Below are 13,624 nucleotides of genomic sequence, written 5' to 3'. Positions count from 1 at the left end.
GATGATCGTGTGGAGCTGTGCACAGCATTCTTCTCCGCTCAAGACCACAAAGCTCTCATTTGGAAAATGAAAGGCTTTGCTATTCCAGCATTGTGTGTTCTACACATGCCTGACCATGAGAAATGGTCTTTTAGCTCACACAGACTATGTTGAGTGGGTCTCACAGCTGTGGTGTGTGTACAGGGTCCTGGATTCCTCCGCCCATTTCCTATCCACTATCTGGAGACTTGAATCCCAACTTGACTTTCTTATAGTTGTTTCCATCTGTCATCTACACCCACCCGTTCACATCTCCCTCAGAGACCCCTGTTCTCAGAAGGGAGAGAGTAAGATGGGAAAGAAGGCGTTGAGGGAAAGGGGAGAGAAGGTAGATGAAAGACAAGAAAGAGAGAGAGAATGACCCCCTCAGTATAAAAATAGCTCAGATGCAAGGATTCCTCTGGGAATTGAGACCAAAGGAGGTGCTCACCCATCTCGTAGCTTCTCTTTTAAATTGAATTCTTCTGTCTCTGAGATTTATCTTTATTCAAAAGAAGGAAAGACTTTGTTTGGTCTTTTAAGGCTTCTTTTCATGAAGTCTTTTGTGTGTGTGCGCACACACGCACATGCCTTTGCTTTCTTCTGTAGCTCTGGAGAGACATCAGGGAAGACTAGGGGCCTGTACAAAGGGGTGATAGGGTTTTACAAGGCTGCTTAGGTAAGAGGTGGGCGGCTGGAGACAGGGAGGGGTGTCACCAGGCACAGAGGCCTTGTCAAAGGACACTCATTTTCAGGCTGCAAAGCTAGGACGAGAAAGGTTGGGAAGAGGAGAACCAGGTTACAGGAGGGGAGTTCATTCGGGGGAAGGCAGCCCTGTTTCAGGTGGAGCCAACTGAATACTACTGTCGGCCTCACAAATCCTAACCTTTCCAGCAGCAGAACTGGTGGGAGGGAGGAGAAACACCACAGTGCTGGCTAGGGAGGCAGCAACCTGTCAGAGGCTCCCAGTCTTCTTTAAATTTACTCACAGTTATTGAATGGGGCTGGGGATATCGGAGTACATAGCAAAGGGTAGTGAGCTCTTCCAGCCAGTGAGGAATTGGGCCTGTGGTCAGGAAGCATGGCCGGAGGGACACAGGGATGTCAAGACACACTCTTCTTCCCAGGTCTGTCCTTGTCCAGTGACCTTGGACAAGGCTTGCCCTACCAGCCGGTATATTTCCTTGTTTATTCTACCCGGAGTACCTCCCCGCATTACCACAAGGGTTCAGATGAAAAGCAGATGAGGGAATGTGGAGCTGTGCAGAGATGCTCAGACCTGGCCCATCCTTCTCCCATGGATAGGAGCCATCTTCCTCTCTCAAGAGTGACTTCCTCAAGGGAGATCCTAGTGAGACTCTCCCTGCTCATTCCTTCCTCCCACCCCTTCCCAAGCCATGGGATGCTGCCCGGACAAAGAACATAATTGATTATGGAAGAAGAAACCAGAGTTGTAACCTGGTCTAGGTGACTCATGCTGGAAGTCCATGGAATCGACTTCCAAGGAAACCACCCTTTTCCCAGCTGGCTAGGAACTTGGGGTTCAACTCAAGGGCAGTGACCTCTGGTCTTTTCCCTCTGGGGACTCAAGTCTAGTATAGTTTCAGAATATTTACTCAGAAAAAGGCTTGTAGACTGCACTCTGTGTGTCAGGGGATGCACAGCTAGAAGAACCAGAAGCAAAGCAAGCGTTCTGTTTTACTTGCATCTATGCAAACTTGCAGTGGTAATTACATCTGTGGTGTCACATCTGTGGTGCATGGACTGTCAAATCTTAGGGTAGAAGGTTAATGGGCCATGGTGACTGTTAAGGGACAAGACTGATGGTGTGCACAAGCATTAAGCCTAGCATTTGCAAACCTAAAGTATTTACTATCCACTCTCCACCAATCAATCAAAGAAATCTCCTTCCTCGATCTTAAAGTAACGTTAGTAGATGAAAGATTCTCAATGACTCTTTTCTTAGGCCATATCCTCTAATATGTTTAAGATAGAAACCTTGCAAGTAAATGTAGCCTAAGGGATAAAAGTGCTAAATGGTTTCATCGTGTCCTCAGGCCCCTTGTGTTATTCATTTGATTTTCAAAGGAAGCTAGTTCTGGGTTACTTCCTCCCAAAGGCTTCTTATCTATCATCTGTGATGTCCAGGAAGGGGAGAGGAGACTGGGCAATATGGAAAGCAGAACTTGACCTGTTGAATGTGTAATAATTCAGGCTGCCAAATGCTTTGTGCGTGTTACCTGTGTATAGCAAACCATGTTAAGATGGCATTAAATGACTCCCAGATTCAGAAAGATAAAGCATAACCTCACCGATGAAAAGGGCTTCTCTGTGGTGAATACTCAACAAATATGTTTATTAAATAAAATGTCAGAAAAAAAAACAGCCAGGTTTAATTTAGCTCCCAAATGTGTGTTATTTCCATGCTAGGTCCTCCAGCCCAACTCATAGAAGGCAGCCACTGACTGCTTCCAAATGCTGTGCATCACTTGATAAGCTTTGTACAAGGAGATGTCACTCAGGAAAAACTCAGAGACCATGCACCAAATAACTAGCAGTGACTTTCTGCCCCCCACATCCCTCTCTGTGCATGAAGGACTCTGCAAGGCACTTTGATGGATTTTGACCAAAGGACATTTAAAAGCAAGTATCTCATGGCACCCATGGTTGTAAGGAGCAGATGCCCTTACTAGCCCTCAAAAACTTGGGCTGGGCTGGGCACTGGTGACATGCCTATAATCCTTGCTACTCAGAAGGCTGAGATCTGAAGATCACAGTTCAAAGCCAGCCCAGGCAAGAAAGTCTGTGAGACTCTTATCTCCAATTAACCACTGGAAAACTGGAAGTGGTGCTATGACTCAAGTGGTAGAGCACTAATCTTGAGCTGAAGAGCTGAGAGATAGTGCCTAGGCCCAGAGTTCACGCCCCATGACCAACAAAAACAAAAACTTGGGATGGGGATGGTAATTATAATGGCAGGTATTGTATTGATCTTCAGAGATACTCAGCAATTAGACAATAGGAAGGGCCAGAAGCAGGACACCTCAAGGGCTTTGAAGGATTGCAAAGAGCCTTAATAATCTGCCATTTTTGGAAGTAGCGCTGTGGCTCAAGTGGTAGAGCGCTCGCCTTGAGCTGAAGAGCACAGGGACAGTGCCCAGACCCAGAGTTCAAGCCCCATGACCGACCAAAAAAATAATAATAATAATAATCTGCCATTTTCTACTCTACTGACCCATGCAGCCCCTCTATAAGAGTTAGGGCACTTTGCCAACGGTAGTGTACATGGGAATCACCCAGCTTAATCATCTAACTGGGGAGAGAGGGGGGTCACACAGCTATTTGGGGCTTGAACTCTGGGCCTGGGCACTGTCCCTTTGCTCTTTAGCTCAAGGTGAGCTTTCTTCCACTTGAGCCACAGTGCCACTTCCAGTTTTCTGGTGGTTAAATGGAGATGAGTCTCATGGACTTTTCCTGCCCAGGCTGGCTTTGAGCTATGATCCTCAGATCGCAGCCTCCAGAATAGCTAGGATTATAGGTGTGAACAACCAGCCCCTGGCCAGATCTTCAACTTTTATCTCTTTTTTAAAACTGACCTGTTTGAGAAAGTCCTTGTTGAAATCTGCTGGGTTTTTTTTTCTTTCCTCCTCTTCTTTAGGTTGTTGCTGACATGCTCTAGGTGCATGGTTAGACCCACGAGGGCTGTTTGTGCTTTACATATGCAGGCTTGTTTTTTGTTGCTATTCCCTCAACAACCCAATTATTTACATAGACTCTGAACTGGCTTGTGGAAAGCACCTCTGTATATGATGCCATTCAATGAACCAGAATTCATGTCACTTCTATGTATGTCACCTCGGATGACCTCAGCTTGTCAGCAATTTTCCCTATCTCATTAGGTTGATATTGGGATCCAATAAATGGTTCCATGTGTGTATTACAGTGCCTGGCACACAAGTCATTTATTAGTAGTTTTAAAAGTATTATTGTTTTATTAACTGTAATTATGGTCTGTAAAGGGTGACTTGGTTATGGAGGTGAGAACAGAATCCATTCATCAAAATACACATAAGCCAATGGCTCACACCTGGAAAATCCTAGAGATCTGAGGGTCATGGTTCAAAGCCAGCCTGGGTAGGAAAATGTGTGAGACTGTTATCTCCAATCAACAACCTGAAAACCCGAAGTGGCACTGTGGCTCAAGTGGTAGAGCACTCGCCTTGAGTTGAAGAGCTCAGGCCCAGAGTTCAAGCCTCATGACCAACCCCCTCCCACCCCTACAAGAAAAAAAACATTTAAGGAAGGGGGAAAAAAATCAAGGTTTATTAAAAATTAAGAATAACAGAAAAAGATTTGGATTTCACAGCATAAACACCACCAATAATATGGTGGCCAACCGAATTAACTTTATGTTAACTTGTACCTGTTTGCGGGATGCCATATTTGTGGTGTTTGTCAAAAGGATAAGGACTTAGTTATTGTTGGCAAGGTGCTCAAAAATCAAGTTTTATGTTTTGACTTAAATACTCTGGCTCTCTCTCTCTCTCTCTCGCGCGCGCACACACACACACACACACACACACACACACACACACACACATACACACAAAACCACTGTATATACTTGACCTCCTGTAAAATGCACTGCATTTGTTACAAAATGTAATTCATTAAGACTTAGGAGGGCGTTTTACGAATCTTTCAATGATATTCATGGGTGACTTTTATTCTAGCCAACAACTGGAGAGTTTGGCTTCACCAGTGGTCATTACTAAGGAGCCCTCAGCAGGACTAACAGCATATAACACTCCATCTGTCACTTGCAGGGGAACTGACACCAGAGTTGAATCCAAATCTCAGAGGCCACACATAGCCAAAGCAGGCCAGTGCTGTGGGATCTCAACTCATGAACTCTGAAAAAGTGTAAGGGGAAATTCAGGTGAACTATTAAGAAAATCAAAGCCTAAGTTTTCATTTTACAGTCTGTCTAATGTGCGACTGGGAGAGGGGATGTCACTCAAAATTCTCCCTGGCTCTTCTAAAGCCAGAGCTGAGACCTTTTGCGTTGCATTTAGAATTACTGTGAATCCCACACAGAAGGGAGGGGTAAGAGGGAGTCCCGGGTTTGTACACAGCGTCCCACATCTCCAATGCCAGAATCCATTCTGGTCTCTTTGAAGAAACAGGCCCATTTCTGTTTCTGGGGATGACTCTCGAGGCCTTTTGTATTTGAACACAAAAGCCTGTCACCGTCCTGTCAGATGAGGTTTGGAATGTTCCAACACAGCCTCTGTCTCCGGGGGCATACTGCTAGACCTTCCTTCTCCTACCAGTTCCCTCATGGTAGGTAAGTAGTGGGCACAAAGAGAGTCTCATCAGTTTTGTTTTTCATTGCAAATCTAATCAAAAGCAAAGGTGATACGGCCTTGTCAGGAAGTCCTATGCTGTTCATTCCAAATCCCAGTATCAACTGGGACTTTTTTTTTTGGTCAGTCTTGGGGCTTGAACTCTGGGCCTGGGCACTGTCCCTATGCTCTTCAGCTCAAGGCCAGCGCTCTTCCTCTTGAGCCCCAGTGCCATTCTGATTTTCAGAGTGGTTTATTGGAGATAAAAGTCTCATGGACTTTTTTGCCTGGGGCTGGCTTTGAACCGTGATCCTCAGATCTCAGCCTCCTAAGTAGCTAGGATTACAGGTGTGAGACAGCAGCGCTTGGCTGGGATTTATTCTTAATGGCCAAGAAATTAATCTCTTGAGAGGTGCTTAGGATGGAAAGGTGAAAAATGGTAACCGGACTCTTAGAATAGCTCCAGTCTTCAGGCACACGTGGATCAGAGTTTCTCCAAGCCTAAACAGGCTCCCGTGCCATAGAGCAAAACTTACCTACTTAAGTTACCTGGAACAGAGACAGCCCTCTGTGTGTGTGTGTGTGTGTGTGTGTGTGTGTGTGTGTGTGTGTGTGTGTACAATGATCTACACATAAGGCACCTGCACCAACTTCAAAGTGTTTGTTTTTTTTAAGACAGGTAGGTTTCTGAAACTTCTCCTGGCACACCAAAGAGTTTATGATGATTAAGTTCTGCAAAACACATTTGCGACGTTCACTGGCTACAAACAACCTAATTCCAGGAAAGACTTGTAATCAAATACGGTTTCCTTTCACCTATAATTTGATACGCCCATAAATCTGGATGGCCTGGGATGCATCCCTTCCATAGTTCTCTACTTAATAGATGTAATCTGTCTCTGCTTTATTACTGCTTCGCCGTTCTTCAGTTAGCCTCTTCATTTGTTGTTGTTTTTTAAGGGCCAACTCTGTGACCACTTGTGGCTCTTCACTGAACTCTCATTCAAGTCTACATTAAGATTTTGTTTATTTTGCGAGTCACTCGCCTGAACAACAAGGAACGGTTCCTTCCTTGCCATTATCTGTGGTGTGGAAGCAAGGGATGGATATTCCTACCCAAATCTCCTTTCCCAAAACTGACACGAGAGGGGAGCCCAACGGGCTGAGAGAGGATACCACCGGCACCTGGAAGAATTCAAATACTACGGAGGCAGGAGACCAGAAAACTCCCATTGACGAAAGGGATCTTTAATCTAGCACAAAAGCGTTTCTTTGTAGTCACAGCAGGATCTGTTGACATCGTACAGCTTTAGTGAAACAAAAGAACACACATCTTTAAAGTCAACACAGCTATCAAACCGTAAGCCATACATACACACACAGCACCGTTGTCGATCTTGTTCTGCATGAGATTGGTGGGCCTGAGGAGGGAAACAGGATCCTGTGGGGGCCCTGGCAACAATGCCGAGCTCCAGGAACTCAGAATTTTGAAGGGAACATTTTTGTGGCAGATGCTTTTCCTAAAAAAACACTGTATCATCCAATAAATATTTGACTAAAATCCATTTGTGCTTTTGGGTGATGTTGACTGACTCCTTTCTGAGACCTAATAAGAAACAAGAAAGCGTCGGAGCAGGATTCCTCACAGCAAGCCTCGGTATTGTCATAAAATTTTAATTTAAAGCAGAAAACATGCTGATGTGTCAGTAATAGGCTTAAAATATTAAAGACTTCAAAACCCCCAAGCGCTTCTTCTCTGTATAACATTGGTGAATATATATATATATCTCTTTGCTATATAATTTCAAAACATGGAATAGTTTCCCCTTTCTCTTTTCTATATATAATATATGTCTTCCAAAATACATTGTCAGTATTTATATCTGAAAAATACTGTACAAAAAAAGAACTCCCTATAATTACTCTGTATAAACATTAAACAATTTAACAATCTCTCCTTTTGGTCTATAGTAAACATTAAAATTGATTGGATAAAACCACAGTTTGTGACAACACCATTCCCTTCTGAGATACACCAGTGTCCTTGACATTCATTTTCGGAAGTCCACTTCATTAGAGCACACACGTTCAAAAGCAAATGGAGAATAAGAAACATAAGCTCCAGAATTGTTCATTTATGAGGCATTCAGAAATGACACCACGAGGAAAAAGTCTCTTACAAAACATCCATTTTTTTTAACTTAACTGATTTTTTAAAAAAAGCAAAGTATATTTCACACAAAAAAATGTATATATTACCAAAAAAATGGGAGAACTAAAATGAATCTTGAGTACTCAAATTGTTTTGAGTATCATAGAGGGATATAGGAAAAGTTAACTAGAAAAATGGCAAAGGGATGGGTGTAGGTATGGGGAGACAATAAAACCAAACATATCAAAGTCAAAGGCTATTCCAAGATGCATTGCTGGGGGGGGGCTCACATATTAGTAAACTAACCCCTCATCCTTAGACCTCCAGAGCTCTCTGTCTCCCTGTCCTGAGGATGTTTGGGTCATGCTCGAATGCATTACTTTAATTTTTTTTGTTTTTTTTTTTCTTTAAAAGACAGAGCAATTCTTAGGTAGGGAAAATATCCTACGTCCACTAGTAGTACTCAGGCAGCATGCTCTAGCGTACAATAGGATTATTGCTTTAGGTACAGACGCAGCAAAACCACACTCTGTTCTATAGTAGTATTCTTACTTATCTGGGGTTGGTAGAATTAAAAGGAAACTTAGTAGATAGCAGTAAGTAAATATGAGATCTAGTGAACCTAAACAGCACTTTAAATTTGAAGACAATTATCACCAAAACTGGAAGGGAGTGGGGGGAAAAATGAGGAAAGCAACCTATAAAGGAATAGAGCTGCAATGTAGTGCTTCAGGTATTTTGTGTACCTTACTAGAACTGGTAACTCACAGATTAAACAGAAACAAGAGCTCGTGCTCTTGAAAAACTCCACTGCTTTTCCTGGGCCCTCCTTAGTGAAGTCACGCAGAGCCCTGGAAGAGTGTGTTAGCTGGAACATGAAGAGAGGCAGAAGAAGGGCAGGAGGGGAGAAGGGGAGGGAGAACCCCATCAGAGCTCTCCCAAGTCTAGTAAAAACATGGCACCGTTCTTGTTTGGAACTAGAAGACAATGAGAGGACCATCTAGAAAATGGCAAGTGCAAAGGAACACACATACACACAACGCACGCACACCACTGACCACACATGGGAGCACAAGCCATGTATGCACACACACACACACATACACACACGGATGCACACTGAAATGTGAGTCAGTTGTGTTTATGCCTCTGGTAAAGTGCTGATGTCAGAAAGGTTGGTTTGGGTGTGGTGCTACCAGACAGGAAACAAAGCTTTCCATCTATTCAAAAGACAGCCCGCAAATAAAACCCAAATGCCATTCTACAGGGGCCCGTGCCTGGCCTCATACTTGGCGAGTATGTTCTTGCATTTGCCCAGCTCCTTTCTCAAGTCAGCCACCTCCTGGCGGAGAGCCGAGTTCTCCTTCTCCAGGAACGAGGCCCTGATGGCTATCTGATTCTCCTTCAGCCGCCGGGCATCACGGGAGCGCTTGGCCGCCATGTTGTTCTTTCTGCGCCGTGCCCAGTACTTGTCATCCTGCTCATTAGTTACAGAAGGGAAAAGAAACAAGATATTAGATTTCAACAGCTCCGAAAGGTAACTAGGGTGCTGGCAGCCATCTGGGGTGGTGCTGAGATTCCAACCCAGGTTTCTTAACTCCTGTGTCCTTCTTAACTCCTGTCTCCATTCTGAGAGAATAGTACTTAAGTGATGGCTTCCTTCTTGGAGCCAGGGACTTGCTGTGAACTCTTTGTCAATGTCTCTTAGCTACCTTAATGAATATGCTAGTGCTCTATCAATTCTGCTTTCAGGATTTGATCTAAGAACAACCTTCATGCATGTGCATAGACATGGACATGTAAGTTTTACTGTATAAACTTTATAAAAGAAAAAAATGGAAAAAATAATTATCTGTAAGAGATTTAATAACAACGTTATAACAGAGTTAACACAAAGAGATATTCTGCAACTGATAAAAAAATAATAACTCAGTGGAACCACAAAGTGTTCATAAAATACCATTATGTAGATGGATACCATTGCAATCTGCTGATAAATATGTATGGTTTCATCCCAATTTGATTAAAAAATGTAATACAATTTATCCATAGAAAGAAGCCCCAAATTATATATATATATATATACCAAGCTATAAACATAGTGCCTGTAAAAGGAGGGGAAGGGGGTTGGAACACAGAAGCAAAAGAAAGAAACATCTACCCTTCTGAACTATCAAAATATATAATGGCCATGTACACTCTGATAGTGAAAATAGAAATTTGAATTAAAAAAAAATACCTCTAACCCGCCACTAGTGAATGTACTCATATTGGTGGCTAGCACTTAAATAAATGACTTTAATTTCCTGTTTAACTGCTCTCAGCTACCCCAGTTAATACTTAGCTGTAGTTAATCTGGAAGGCAATCCTCCCTCTCACCGCCCCATTACTGTTCCCTCTACGGAAAGCAGAGCCAAGCTGCCTGGGGAGTCGAAGGGGAATCTTCTTTTAGTCCTTCACGATTCACTGGTGGTATCACTCGATGAATTTTGTGACTTCCTTTCAACAACCTGCTACAACAATTTCCTCAGTCCTAGCAAAGCTCACACCTGCATGGTGACATGCCACCTGGAATAAATGGGTGATGCCAGCTCTTCCTCTCCCCTCAGATTCCTAAAGGAAGTTAGCATCAGACGGGGCCCAAGGCTGTAAGGAAAGTCCAAAACCAGTGGTCCACACCTAGACTTATCGATTACCTTCATCAGGTATGTGCTCTATACCCAAGGTGCAAGAAGAAAGGTATGTAGGGACTTACTGGCTACGGCTCCAAAACTGACACTGTTATGTATAAAACACCACTAGCCTTCTATACATTTCACAATAACATATTACAGGATGAAAAAGTCGATCTTCATAATCGCTGAATTCTTCTTAGGAAGGCAGCTACCCTTTAAAGAATATCTGAGTGAACAATCTTGGACAGGTATGCTAGGGTTACTGGCAGAATTGGTTGTCTGTGTTTTTCACAGGAAATGGGAAATCTAGACGGAAAGGGAGAGAGGCTAAGAGAAGCCAGGAGAGCCAATGACATTACAGGGGAGGGAGAGGAGCCCAAAGGTATATTCACAACAGCGAAGCCTCCATTTCAGATGCAAGGTGTTTCTATTACTTGGGGGTGATTCCCTTATTCTACCTTCTTTATAGTATCAGAAAACCTACCATTCTTGGCAGTGTGTCCAGAAGTGGTTTCCAAGAAGAGTACAAAGAGGAGCTGACTTAAGATAGACCAGAACCTCCCGACAAGGGAGCAGGAGTCCAGGAGATGAGGGAGCCCACTAGAACAAGACCCTGAGAAACTGTAGAAACGCTCCATCACAGGCCCTGGACTTGGTGGCGTGTGACAATCCTGATCAAGTCTTAGAGATCAAGGAGTTGGCCACTGAGCCCAGTGTTACAATCAGCTTTTTTGGTGTCTTTCTGAGAGTTTCTAAAATGCTTTATTTCTGGCTCACCTGTTCACACATACAGATGAACTAGCAAAGGTGTGAAAGAGACTAAACCTTTCAGGTGGAGGGGAGCAGAGAACAGGGGTATAACAATGGATGCAGAAGGCAAGAAACACCAGCTTGCCTCCTTCCTTTGTTATCCCAAGATGTCTGGGTATCGGGGAAATAAAGCTCAGCACTACATTCTATGTCCCCTTCCCCTCTACCTGCCAGGTGCTGATGCCATCTGGATACCCAGTTATCCTCACCAAGGACCCATTCAGCCCTGCCCACTTCCAAGAAGTCGATCTTCCTTCATCCTGACCTACTAGAAGTTCCACAAGGTCACAAACAGTGTTGGGATTAGCTTACTTTGGTATCCCTAGACCCTGAGAGAGGGTTTGGCACACACTAGACGAGTGCATTTGTCAAGTGAATATAGGAGACCTTTAGAAGTACTATTGTGGCTGTCTCCTACAAGGGGGGGTGGGGGCGGAGAACAAAACAAAACAACAAACCAAGAGATGGATGGCTGATTTTGTTTCTGTCCATTCCCTACTGCAGTATGAAAAGGTCAGGCCTGGCCACAAAAGGACAGCACAGATGGTTTTACGTGGCCTTTCTTGTTGCCAAGGTTACCTGGGCTATTCTGTAATCCTACTCTTTGCTTTGATCACATATATTTGGAGATTCAGTGAAGGTCTGGCTGGAGGTTCTACCTCAGCAGCATCCTCTCAAACTCTCTTTCCATCAAGAGGAAATCCAAGCTTAAAGAGCTTCCTGGTTTAAGTTAAGAGACAAGGCTCTGGAAAACACACAGAATCGGAGCAGGAAGAACACAGGACACGGGAGATATCCAATTGAAAGAAGGTAGCTACTTGCCTTGGGCCAGATTTCACAGCACATCTATCTTGGCCCGTCCAGTCTGATTATCAATGCTGTGGGTAGTTTAGGTTTTTCTGACGTTTTTGACTATGTAATTTCCCTTTTTGGATTCTTGACATGACAGCTCTTGACCTGTCATCCAAGGGCCTCTGTAGGATCCCTTTTCAGAGTGAACATCCTGCAATGACCTTTCTGGAAGCTAGACAACCTGGGAGCCAGCCTTACTCTAAAAGTAGAGTTCACCTCAGTTCCCCTCTCGACTTGTCCACTTCCTCAACTTCAAAGAGGCATCACTGCAAGGCCCCTTTCAGTCTCGACACGTTTCCATCCTGCCAACACGAAGGTGCTCTCTGGATATGTGGGTGACAGTGGTAATTTGAGCTACCAGGCAGGGATGTCCGTCTTTTGTGCTCTTTCTCGATTGAAAAAAGAAATCAGGAGGAATTGGGTCTAAATCAATTCATACAATGGCTCAAACTCCCATTTTTCCCAGCTGAGGAGTGTCTTTACACATGAACCATATTTAAGTTTGGGAAATGGGGGTCAGACGTTAGAGTTAATTAGGCCTAATTCCAAGGCCTTGAATATCTATAATCATATCTCTATTGTCTGTGTGATTGGAAAGAAGTATAACCAAAAAGAAAGCCTCATGATGCAGCTAATCATAAACAGTTCTACATTGGTCTAAGGAGACGAGGCATGATTTGGGAAAGAATTTTCACCCTGAGATATCACGAAACTGTCAGATTAATTTGAAGCTCTGTTGGACTTCTTAAACTACGTGCCTGTCCCCTTCCATTAGAGCAGTGCACCAACCAAGAAATAAGCTCAAGTGGTCATTGCTTGCAAAATAAAGTGAACATGGCATATAAATAAGCGCCAGGGACTCCACCAGCTTCATTCACCGTATCTCATCCTGTCATCCAAGGTAATCAAGGTGGAAGGAGGCTCAATCTCTGTCTGTTATTCTGTTCAGGGAAATTGTAGAATTACCAGAAAATCCCAAGAAAGGAAGGAAGCCCTGGGTGTGTAGGGGTTGTGTGTGTGTGTGTGTGGGGGGGGGACTTTTGAAGTCCAGAAGGCTTGCCCAAATGATTTTCTCTCTCTTTCCAATCCTGGAAGACCCTGATTTGCATTAACTACCAAGGCAGTAGACCGTGGGGGTTCTAACCTGGAGGAGAGCGGCCAAGTTGGTTTCCTCCACGGGCTTAACATGTCACACCCACATCTTATTGATTCTCCTATTTCTGTTCAGTATCAAAGGCACAAAAGCATTACTTCACAAGACACCCAGAGAGGAAGCAACGTGCCAAAAAAAAAAAAAAAAAAATCAGGACCAGACATTCCCTTTCTTTTGCCTCTTCATCCCACTCTCCATTTGCCCAAAGCCTGATTACCAGTTCCAATTTACCTTCAGATCATCAGGGATGAAGACTTTGCGAGCTTTCTTAATCATGGGTTGTGGCTTCAGTTCTTCTTCAGAGAACTTGCGTTTGCGAGGGTCAAACATTTCCTGCCCAGGGATGCTGGAGAGGGCAAGATCTGCTGGGTCTGGCTCATAACCCACCGGAACCTGGATGGTGTCAGGATCAATGGGACTCGGTGTATTGCGGTTTGCTGGCAACAGCTGGCCTGGAACAACATAGAAGTCTTTAATACACATGCACCCCGGGTTGACAGAGTGGATGGTGGTACTTGAGGAGGAATGGCAAGAGTCTTCAAGTAACATCTTCACCATGTTTCCTATTCATCTTCACTGTTATTTCTGAGAGCCTAGCAGGCTGAATACGACTTGAGTC

The 13,624-nt window shown here is 43.9% G+C and overlaps 1 protein-coding gene across 3 annotated transcripts in view; it reads right to left on the bottom strand.

Annotated features, from left to right (window-relative positions):
* Nucleotides 1-6,595: 6,595 nt before the first annotated feature.
* Nucleotides 6,596-13,624, bottom strand: part of Hlf (HLF transcription factor, PAR bZIP family member) — a 51,528-nt gene continuing 44,499 nt past the window's right edge. For 2 of the 3 annotated variants that reach the window (XM_042673970.1, XM_042673972.1), the window contains exons 3-4: nucleotides 13,237-13,457; nucleotides 6,596-8,995 (exon numbers count right to left, since the gene is read on the bottom strand). In XM_042673970.1, coding sequence (XP_042529904.1) covers nucleotides 8,777-8,995; nucleotides 13,237-13,457 — 440 coding nt within the window. In that variant the 3' untranslated portion in view covers nucleotides 6,596-8,776. The remainder of the gene's footprint in view (nucleotides 8,996-13,236; nucleotides 13,458-13,624) is intronic. The other variant, XM_042673971.1, reaches the window with a different exon arrangement.

This window comes from Dipodomys spectabilis, unplaced genomic scaffold (genome assembly GCF_019054845.1).
Source record: "Dipodomys spectabilis isolate Male_0828 unplaced genomic scaffold, ASM1905484v1 ptg000018l, whole genome shotgun sequence".
Classification (NCBI taxonomy): domain Eukaryota; kingdom Metazoa; phylum Chordata; class Mammalia; order Rodentia; family Heteromyidae; genus Dipodomys; species Dipodomys spectabilis.
Note: the sequence above shows the minus strand (reverse complement) of the source record. Positions and strands in the feature narration are given on the sequence as shown.